The sequence below is a fragment of the Pygoscelis adeliae genome, unplaced genomic scaffold (genome assembly GCF_000699105.1).
Source record: "Pygoscelis adeliae isolate BGI_AS28 unplaced genomic scaffold, ASM69910v1 Scaffold10, whole genome shotgun sequence".
NCBI classification, from domain to species: domain Eukaryota; kingdom Metazoa; phylum Chordata; class Aves; order Sphenisciformes; family Spheniscidae; genus Pygoscelis; species Pygoscelis adeliae.
In genome coordinates, this window is record NW_008824053.1 from 3,903,397 (window position 1) to 3,914,640 (window position 11,244).

The window sequence follows — 11,244 nt, forward strand, 5'->3', positions numbered from 1 at the left end:
TCCCTGTGTTATCAACACTGTTTCCAGCACAAATCCAAACCACAGCCCCATACCAGCTGCTGTGAAGAAAATTAACTCTATCCCAGCCAAAACCAGCACACTGGGATGGAATAACTCCACAAGACAATACAGACTGGCCACCACCTGGCTGGCAGGCAGCTTTGTAGAAAATGTCTGGTTGACAACATGTTGAACATGAGCCATCAAGTGTGCCTGTGTAGCCAAGATGACCAGATGCATCCTGAACTTTATTAGCAAGAGTATAGCCATCATTTCAAGGGAAGTGATTCTTCCCTTCTAGTCAGCACTTGTGAGACTGCATCTGGAGTACTGTGTTGTCCCGTTTGGGGATCCTCATTAAAAGGAAGACATAGAGTTACTGGAGGGAGCTCAGTGAAGAGCCACCAAGTTGATTAGGAGCTGAAGCATATAACATACGAGGACATGCTGAGGGATCTGGATCTGCTCAGCCTGAAGAGAGAAAGCTAAGATAGAGCTAGACTTCTCAGATGTGTCTACTGGAAGCATGAGAGGCAATGGATGTAAGCTGGAGAACAGGAATTCTGATTCAATAAAAGAAAAAAATTTATTGTGAAGGTAGTTAGAACACTGGAACAGGTTGCTCAGAAAGGTTGTGAAATCTCCATTTTTGGAGATAGTCACTGTGATCTGAATTGGCCCTATTTTTTGAGGATTGAACTGGAGATCTTTGGAAGTCTCTTCTGATCTAAATTATTTCATGATTATCTCAGCTACCCTGAGTGTGCTGATACTTATTTCATCTTCTCTTCTACAAAACATTGCCTTGGGTTTTCTCAAGCAGGGACACTTGGAAAGGTCATCTGATTAATTCCTTTGTAGGAGGCACGTGATTCTTACCTATTTGAAGAAGTAAGACTCTTTGGTGCCTCAGCTTACATGAACAACTGTAGAACTTTTCTCAACTCATATCTTTCCTTCAAGGGTGATACTAAGCATTTTCTTAATTTATCATAACTGGTTAATGTGTTGGGTAGAAAACTGGATAAGAAAATGTCAGATAACATAAATGCACAGCTGAAAATGAAGCTAAACTGGTAAATCATCTTGGTACTTTTAAAATTTACTTCTATCAGTGCACTTTTGTATCCCCCACTTTGCCATTTTAGGTGACGCGGTGAACTTGTTTATGTTGCTATTTGTGCACCAGGTAATTTTATACAGTTTTATGGGCTAAAATTTCTTAGCAGAAAGTTATGGTGAAATTTCACAACAAAATTAAGTCCTAGGCCATCTGATAAATTACAGTTGTGCTAGTTGCACTCTAGGCTGCCAGCTTGAATTTGTGTTATGTAAACAGTTCCTTCAGGGGCTCCCTCTTCTTACATCACTGTTCTTCCTGCTGCAAGCCTGTCCCCATTAGTGATTTTATCTGACTGTTTTCCTTTGTGGCAGCAAGGTCTAAGACTGAATTGGAAAGCCAGAAATTCTTGTACAAAAGTTAATACCAATTCATTCACTCCGGCCTGGAGCTAGTCTCTTAATCTAAGTACCAGTTTGCTTTCCATTTAACCTTTTTATTTTGTTTTTCTTCCTCTCGCTCCGTGTAAGTCTGGGAAATGTTTGTATGGCCTTTCTCTTCATGTGATGAAGAATTTGGTCTTAGAGCTCCATGGACAAAATATAAAGCATGTAGCTAAATTTAGTTAGGATCTTCTACTCTGAGTCTATAATTGCAAAATTGTCAGTCGTCTTCCTTAAATATCTGTTCCTGACACTGTGAAGCAGATGTTAAGCTAGATGGCTTTGAGTGTTGTGTTCCTAACCTGAGTAAAGTATGGATGATTAATGCTCTTGGAGAGCTCAAGGCTTAGGACTACCTCCTTTTCCTCAAAACACCCCTAGAGATAAGAGGAAATTAAACTTTGGTTAATTAAATGTTGGTTACTTTTGGTTTATATAGAACAAAGTCCAGAGTCAGAAGGCTGTGTGGATCAGAACGCTATGGAAGGGGAAGAAAATGAAAACAGAACAAAGAAATCTGAAGAACCTGAAAAGCCAGAAGAAAAGAGTGACAACCAGGGGGAGAAGGATGGTAAAAACAAAAAATGTAAACACAAACGAGAAAAAGAACCCGGCGAGCAGGGGAAGCCGAAGACAGATGTCCAGGACAAAGATGAAATTAATAGTAAGGAGAAAGATGAAATTAATAGTAAGGAGAAAGAGCAACCTGAGTACTTCTGAGATACTATACTCATTGTACTTCATAACAAACTAGAGGTTGGAATGATTGGAGTCAAACTACAAGAGCCCAGTGTGCTACAGAGGACAGCATGCAACTGCCAGAGCTAAGCTCAGGAGAGGCACTGACTCTCCCAGCTACCCTCTTACTGATTCCTCTACATTCACAACCCCTTAGAATATTTTAGCCACCATGCATAAGAGAGCTGCCTTCTAGAAGAGCTCTGTAACTTGTTTTTTATCATGCAAATGCAGGCTGTTTCTATAGCAAGTTATGTTCACGCTGAGGGAAGCACCAGAGACACATACATTGACTTCTTAGAATTAAACAGAGTCATGACTTCAATAAAAATACTTAGCCTGAGAGGAATGTTCTTCCCTCCTAGCCCCCCCCCCCCTTTTTTTTTTTGGCCCTCTTTTTTTTTTGTTAAAATTTGCAACTACAAATGAGACAGAGGGGGTTATCTGAAGTGCTCTGTGTGTCTGCCTGCAGCCTTTTCTGATGCTGACATTAGCCACCACCTAAGAATTCCTGAATGACCTGCCTTGTTTTCAAGTCCCAATGTCGTCTTTTGTGGGGAGCCAGAGGAGTTTTCTGTATGTGATGCTCAGAGGAATGCATGTGGATTCTGTAGCAAAAGTAACTGTTACAGACAGCTCTGGGCCCACTCTGACTCTTCTGAAAAGCTAGAGATAAAAGTGGGGTCATCAGAGCTCCTCACGTAGGCACTGAAAACATGCATTCAGGGTGAATGGAAACAGGACAGGACTTCAAAAGAAAAAAGACAGGCAGAGGGCAAAGGTTATTTCAGCCAATCTTCTCCTAGTACTGCCTTATCTTTGTGGTGCTGTACTCGTCAGCTCCCAGGTTCCAGCTGGCCACAGAGGAAGGGCTTTGCCTGTCACTGCACAAAAAAGCCTGCCTTCCCTTTCAGCCATCCACACAGGAACTGTGAGACATGTAGAGAAGCCAAGAGCAGACCTGGTACAGTTCGAGGACACAGTTTCCAAAATGGCTTCATGTAAGAGCTAGTGCTTCGTGTAAGAGTAATGGGTTGAGAAATGGAGAATAGTTCTAATGGCTTAACTCTAGTGCAGTCCAATACTAGCACAGGTTAGCAGAGCAGGGCAGACACACAATAAATCTGTCCTAATTGCTTGATACGTTTTAAGCAGAGCTTTTACCAAAACTCCATCCACATCCCCCACAAATGCTGCCACCTCTGAAGAAAGACCTAAATGGCCCAGAAATGCACTGAGGGAATAGGATCAGAATGGAGAAATATGAATCACAAAAAAAGGGAGTTCAACCCTCCGCCAGTGTCCTTCAGGTGATGCAAAGCAGATACTGGGGGAGATCATCAGGGAATTAGTCACTGACAAATTCTGAGGCACTTGCAGGCAAATATGAATTTGCTCATGATACATATAAAACCAAGGATGGTACCTCAATTGCCAATATATGCAGAACTATCTAGCCGGACTCCATGTGAACTTTTGTAAACCAGGGATGCTTGTATTTGGCCCGGTAAGATAAAAGGAAACCTAGATTCCTTCACAAAGCGAAAGAAAAGTTTGTCATAAACATAATTTTATTTAAAATAAAGCTACCCATTCTAGATTAATTATTTCAGCTGCTCTGTAGTATGCACAGCTCTCACGTACAACACATTTGGGAATTTTCCTGAGTATTGTTTATAATGACAGTCATACAAGCCACTGGTGGAGGTGGGGCTCATTTCACCCAGATGGCATTGGCTGCTCTCCACATAGGCCTGCTGGGTACTGAACAATTTCAGTAAACTGTAATTGCAAAACAAGCCTCCCTACAAAGCCTTAAGCATTCTGTGTAAACAAAAGTGGACAGGGTCTTTAGTTTAAATTTCTCAACTCCTATAATTCACATTGCCCAAGGGCTTAATTTACTTCAAAGGAAGTTTGTTTTGTCTAGAAGTTGATGCAATAAAACATCCTGATGGTGCTATTTACAATAATGCATTTTTAATCCTGAGAGAAAGCCATCCCATGTAGTGCTCATATTAGGTACTGCCTAAGTCTTGAGCTGGCCTCAGCAAGGGGGTAAATTTCACCTACCAGGATTAAAGGCAAATGTTGGGGTTTTTTTAAAGCATCATGGTAAAAGAATGCACAGCTGGGCAGATGATTTGAATGGCAGATTTCAGCCTGGCTAGAAAGGCAACCTGCTGTTTGTTTAATGTAATCTCTCGGCCTGTCTAAGTATCTACAGACAACAATCCCAAACAATCTTCCTGCTATGCAATGAAAACAGAAAGCATGTTCAGCTTCACCTGATCCAATGAGTTACCTCTCCACAGACCATTACAATTCTGGGCTCCGCTTCTCCTGTCATTGATATGTGGGTGAATCTAATTAAATTACACTGCAGTTAGAAATCTTGCCTCAGTTTGGTACCAGTGTGACTGGAGAATCTGGCCCTGGCACATGATGCTGTATTTTACTGGGTATGTGCTGTTGCTTGTGCACTTCCTGATGTGTCATCCTCAAAACTGGGATTAAAACATGTGCTTTTACTCTTTTTCATTCTTGATTTCTTGCCTTTCAAGTAAATACCTTCTTTGAGCCTGAGCCAACAGGATTGATTCCAGGAGTATGCATTCAGAACCTGGTGAAGATTTTTGCCAACAGGCCCAAGCCAGCAGTAGATGGGATGAATATTACTTTTTATGAGGGCCAGATCACAGCCTTCCTTGGTCACAATGGAGCAGGAAAGACAACCACCATGTAAGTCTGTATTTTAGAAGAAGCAAATCCAGGACAGTGTTCTATTGCTCTGTTCTGAGGAGCAGTCTTCTCTTTTCACTCTTCCCTTGTCCCTCTACCACCTCTGCAGCTAGCTTGACGCACAACATCAAGCTTTTTCCAGACAGGGAAATGCTGCCCCTAGGCAAAGAGAAGATATCCTGGATTAGCTAAAGCCCTGGGACAGAGGCAATGCATGACACAAACAAGTGAAAGTCTAGAGAGAAGGAAGCAATTCTCTTCCCCAGAATTCATTTCCCATGGCCAAACTCCCGATAGGTGAAGAGGGAGAAGGATCTTCTGGCTGAAAGAGCTGAAGATTTGAAAGCCACCACACTCCACGTGTTCTTGGTTTCCCTGTCTAACAGGCTTCAATTCAGTCACATTCTTTGGTCTGCGTGCAAAGGAGTATAAAATATAGGCCCCCTTTAGACAAAATGGTTACATAAATGCAAGATCCATGTCCGGATCAAAACGTTCCTCTAGTCCTAGAACCCTAGCGTCTCGGGAAGCTGGACTTTAGAAATGTTTAATTTTATTTATACAGAACTTTATTTGGCAAAATAGGATTAATTGGTGAAGAAAATATTTCACGAGTCTGTGACAAGTTCACCAAATGTTGAAAGAACTGAAGTGTTTCATTATGATGTTTCCCATCAGAACACTTTAGTTTTTTAATTAAAAGACTTTTATTTCAAATGCACTTTAAATTGCCTTTTAATTCTTTTAATTGTTCCGCAAGAAATATGTTTGACCCAAAATAAAAGCATTCTAATCTGCTGAAATGTTTTGAAAATTTGTTTTTCTATTCTTCTGATAAAAACAAAAATTTTTATTGCTTTGAAATTTTCAGAACTGAAAAATCCATTATTCATCCCAGTCTAGTAATGGGTTCTACCCATTTGCAACATAACATTTGGCCCCCTTCTATTTTACGGAAAATAAAGATGTATGGCATGAGTCAGCATGGCTGGAGACCTCAAAACATTACTCTCTATCTTGGTCCTAGTGAGCTTCATTTTAGACCCGTTTGTACATAGGGGTGATGTAACATGCTGAACAAACTCCTCTGAAACAGAGTAGCTGACTAAAACAGTTTTTTTAATGCAGGCCAGAACCATACAGACAGGTGTGTCAAAAATTACGCTAGCAGATCCACAGGATTCTCACTGTAGCAGGGCATGAGTATTTATATGTATGCTTTTTACTGGAGTTGTTTCATCAAGGCCCATAGTAAGAAGTCGTCATGCTCCATCTAGTGGAATCATGCAATGCATCTTCCTAATCTGGCACAGAAAGATAGGAGAGGGGGAATTTCCTCATTTTATTTTCCCAGGTCGATACTGACAGGCCTCTTCCCTCCCACCTCTGGAACTGTGCTGATTGGCGGCCTGGATATTCAGACTCACATGGACTCCATTCGGCACAGATTAGGCATGTGCCCTCAGTACAACATCTTATTCAATCAGTAAGTATCATTCCATACTAGGTTTAAGAATAAGGGTCCCAGTCTGCATACTTGACACATCCCCAAAACCTGTGTTGTTTCTCTTACTGTGCTGGCAGTAGATACATCTCGGAGGCACTTCTCCCAGAGTAGATCTGTGATCCAGATTTAGGGCAAAGCAGCCCCTCTTCCTTTAGCAAGATAAAGCTAGAGTGAATTTATTGCTACTTGGGAAAAAAATCTGCTTATTCATTTAAATTGTCTTGGTGCCTTTCTGTCTGATTTCACAGCCTTACTGTAGCAGAGCACATCTTGTTTTATTCTCAACTGAAAGGGAGATCCAGGGATGAAGCTGAGCAAGAACTGGAAACAATGCTAGAAGACATGGGCCTCACCCATAAAAGGAATGAAGAGGCTCAGAATTTGTCAGGTGCCCACAGGATTGTTCTAAGACATTTTTTCTGCTTCCTTTTCTTTGTCTTTGGGCAATTTTTGGTTGAATTACATGTTTGAGGCCATATTCTGACACATCATTGTGCACGGGGGAGGTCTTCACTCTTGAGGAGTAAACGGGACTGTACGAACAGTAAAGCTGGCACAACCTGTCCCTAAAGCTTCTGTTTCTTATAAATATACAACAAATTCAAATATACTTAAAGCTGTTATTTTTAAATTAGTATATATATAAAAAAAACTGTCAGTGTAAGAAAAAAACAAAATACAATATTCTATTATTTCAAGGTAATGAAATATTGTACTATCATGCTGCTCCACTGTTTGGGTCAGTACTATATAATACTGTATTATTTGGTAGGAGTAATTTCTTTCATTCTAAAGGTACAAATGCACATAGTGTATTTGAACACATTGTACTTTCAGATTCAAAAGCTGATTTGAATAAACAGCCAGGTGTTCTTATACTACTTTGTCCTGATTGCAACTATAAAAGTTGGCTAGTTTCACATGAGAACGTGAAAATCTCGTTATCTTCCTGCTTTTGCTTCTGGCAAGAAGCAGAAAATGCAACATGTAGATAAAAAATATATTTAAAAAAATAATTTTGAACAAGCTGTTCTGAACTTCAGAAGAAAAATGTGACTACTGATTTAACTTTGCAGAAATATTTGTCTGAGGATGGGTTTTGTTTTACTTGTACCAGTTTGTCTCTACACTGAAAAGCAGTGTTAATTACATCCCTGCCACTTATGTAACTCATCTCAGACTCCTGGATGTGTCTGTCCTCTGGTAGGTGGAATGCAAAGGAAACTGTCTGTTGCCATTGCTTTTGTGGGTGAAGCAAAGGTGATAGTCTTGGATGAGCCCACTTCTGGAGTTGATCCGTATTCCAGGCGGTCTATCTGGGATCTTCTGCTGAAGTATCGCTCAGGTAACAGGTTTGAGAGTGGAAATTGTTTTGGTTTTTTTTTCTTTTTAAACCTGTCATAGATGCAGCATGTGCCTGCTGTGTAAACTGGCATGAGTACTGGCATATGAATATAAGCAAACAAGATTCTTTGAACAGATGCCTATGGATGTGGCAAACCTGGCACCTGTCTCTGGTGCAGAGAAAACCCTGCATTAATTGCCAAAAAACTAAGCACGTTTTTGAGTTCCAGAGAGAGTCCGTGCCTTGAACATTCCTCCTTGTTCCTTCTAGGCAGAACCATAATCCTCTCAACCCATCACATGGATGAGGCAGACATCCTTGGAGACAGAGTAGCCATCATATCCCAAGGGAAACTCTTCTGCTCAGGCTCTCCTGTATTCCTAAAGAACTGCTTTGGGTCTGGTTTCTATCTCACTCTTGTTCGCAAGATGAAAAACACCAGGCTTAGAAGGGCTACAGTAAGTATGTAGCTCCCTCCCTGCATGTGTAATCTGAAAAATACTTACACATATTCATGCATTGCACCAAGGTAGAAGCAATTAAGTGCTGCTTGAGGCTGTGTACAGAACTGACTTCAAAATGAAGAAAGCAATGAGAAAATTTGATGACACCTCAATGAAATTATATGGATATGCGAGTGTCTCTGTAAAAATCTTTTCTGGTTTTATAAATATATATTCAGCCAGACAGGTGAAAATAATAGGGGGCTATGAAGCCCTCAGCAGTCTATAGTTCACTCCTGTCAGTTAAGTATGTCTAAACTTTTACCAACCAATTTGTCTTTGTCCATATACAGGTCTTTCTGATACTTGCTTTTGCAGCACAGTGGTTGTAAACGTGGTGTAGTCTAGTAACTAGCTCAGATACCAGAATAGTCTACATTTACCCATACCTAAACGAGCCTCGCACAGCTTGAGAAGTGGGGATCTGGATTCTTTCTGCTGTTAGTAGCGCTTCCAGTCTTAGTAGCAACATGATCTGTATACTCATGGCCACTGCTGATTGTATTTTCCCAGGTATTTTGCATGCAATTTAGAACTGACAGATATGCTTTGTGCAGGTGGTTTTATGTTTTCGGCATTGCTTAATCCAGTCCTCAGATGACTTTCAGTATAATATGCTCAAGCTGCTCCAGATATGACATATTTTTTCACTGACTCAAGCTGTTCAAAGGCTGACAGCCCTTACATCCTGTTTTGCGTGTACCTGAAGCACTTTCATCTTTGTATCTGTTGCTTGTCCATGCTAGTCACTTTGTAGCTGTGGATCTCGGTGCTCCTGCTCCTGCTCCAGCTGTGCACGGCGGGACGAAGAAGGAGGAGCTCCAGAGCAGGAACTGGATGGTAAGAAGTGGGATGGTTCAGCATTCCAGCACATAGCTATGTCTCCTGTTATGCTGCAATCTCATCTTACAGATCAATGCTGCTGAGGCCCACTTCTTCAGTACTTGTGCCTAACATCTGTACTGTATTGTAACATGAATTTGATAAGGTTTCTTTGTGGTTTTGCTTACCATTGCCCCTTTTTGATGTGTATGTGGTCTCAGGTACAGATGATGAACTGGAAGTTTGTGTGCTTTAGAAGTATAGGCTGAGTTTTGAACTACTCTGCACCAAAATGTGTAATTTGTTAATGAAAACTGAAGCATAGCTAACAAACCCAACTTTCTCAGAAAAAGTTGTTTTGGCTTTTCTACATAAGAGAAGAACTTAAGTAGATATTCCTGAAGATTTTGTTGTGCTTTGTTAACAGACCTGAAATAGCTTCCTGCTACATAGTTCCAGAGCATAATTAGCAACATAGCCTAGTCTAGTACAGAATTAACTGAGATATCTCTGAGTTATGTAATAGAGCAGTCCCCTTTTGTATAGTGCAAACAACAGCTTTTGAAATCACACTTAACATGGTTAAATATTCGTTCTTTGAACACTGTTTTGACTTTTCACAGGAGATCTGAATGAGCTAGCAGAAGTAATTCATCATCATATCCCAGAAGCAAAATTAATTGAAAGCATTGGTCAGGAACTCATTTACCTTTTGCCCAATAAACACTTTAAACAGCGATCTTATGCCAGTCTCTTCAGAGAACTGGAGGAAACATTGGATGACCTAGGACTCAGCAGTTTTGGAGTTTCAGACACACCACTTGAAGAGGTAACAAACATTAAAATATCTGCTGGTCTTACCATCAGTCCCTAAAATGTTTTCTGAGACAGTTCCTGTTCTTAAACATGTAATCTTATTAATTCCTAATACCCCTTCAAAACCTAGTCAAGTATGCTCTGGCACACTCAGAAAGTCTTTGGGATGGGCGTAGAGAAAGGATCCAAGCCTTACTTCATGTTAGCCTTGTGGAACATGACTCATTAGCCTGAAATCTCTCTTTGTATCTTCATTTGTTCCTTTCTTTATTGTCTGAGATATTTCGTAAGAGACCTCTGACTGTGTAATAAGCAGGAGTACTGAAAAGGTATCTAAATTTTTTTCTGTTACGTTAAAGGAAGACGTATAGTGTTCCAGAGGTCATGTTATTGTACTTGTTCTATTCCTAATGAGGAGATGTATTTGTCTATGGCAGGTTTTCCTAAAGGTCACGGCAGAAGCTGATCCTGGAATGCAAAAAGCAGGTATAGATCCACGAATCAGTATTTGATAAACTTTTCTTGGGACTGTTCTCTATTCTGAATGCCAAGTAAAGAAGAGCCTCAGAACTTTCAGTCTTTGTATGGTGTTCTTGCCAAAATGAATTTGGTCAGCAAATAGCTGTTTTTAGGGCCCGACATGATATCTGAGAAACAAGATGAAGTCAGCAGAAAGGCTTTTATTTAGATTGGATGAGGTTCTTAACTATGTAAATAAAAGTGGAGTGCCAAGCCCCCAGATGTCAATGGTTTTAGTAGTTTTATAAAAAGTACTTTGCTGACCATTAGTTCGTAAACTACATACATGATTAGCCTGTTCATCCTGCTGAGTAAGAAGAGTGTTAACCTATATGATGCCATTAGATACAGCCACAGTGCAACAGTTGTAATTAAAGCAATCTGGTGATGTGATATATACAGTTGGTAAAATCTGGAGCTGATTAAAATGTTTGTGCTACCTTCATGTATGGAGGATAAAGTGTCTTCTCTGCCCCTTTTCATCTTAACCTAGGAGACACTCAAGAAAATGGTTCTACTCTTGGCAAAACTTCTACTGAGAACAAGCTAGCTGAACAAACTGCACTGAAAACTAATGACACTTCTCGAATGCCAGTAGGCACAGCAGGAGATCAAGACGAAGGCAAAGGGTCCCGACAGTATAAAGGTTTTCAGCTTGTACATCAGCAGATCAAAGCACTGCTCATCAAACGGTTCCACCATGCCTCCCGCAGCCACAAGGACTTCCTAGCTCAGGTGTTGACTTACTT

The 11,244-nt window shown here is 40.5% G+C and overlaps 1 protein-coding gene across 1 annotated transcript in view; it reads left to right on the forward strand.

The window, feature by feature from the left end:
* The window catches only part of ABCA4 (ATP-binding cassette, sub-family A (ABC1), member 4), a 76,135-nt gene that overhangs the window by 41,080 nt on the left and 23,811 nt on the right, over positions 1-11,244 (forward strand). Inside the window, exons 18-26 of the mRNA XM_009333867.1 lie at positions 4,806-4,983; positions 6,338-6,469; positions 6,739-6,878; positions 7,698-7,835; positions 8,106-8,293; positions 9,085-9,178; positions 9,784-9,989; positions 10,414-10,462; positions 10,989-11,230. Of these exons, the coding sequence (XP_009332142.1) occupies positions 4,806-4,983; positions 6,338-6,469; positions 6,739-6,878; positions 7,698-7,835; positions 8,106-8,293; positions 9,085-9,178; positions 9,784-9,989; positions 10,414-10,462; positions 10,989-11,230 (1,367 nt within the window). The remainder of the gene's footprint in view (positions 1-4,805; positions 4,984-6,337; positions 6,470-6,738; positions 6,879-7,697; positions 7,836-8,105; positions 8,294-9,084; positions 9,179-9,783; positions 9,990-10,413; positions 10,463-10,988; positions 11,231-11,244) is intronic.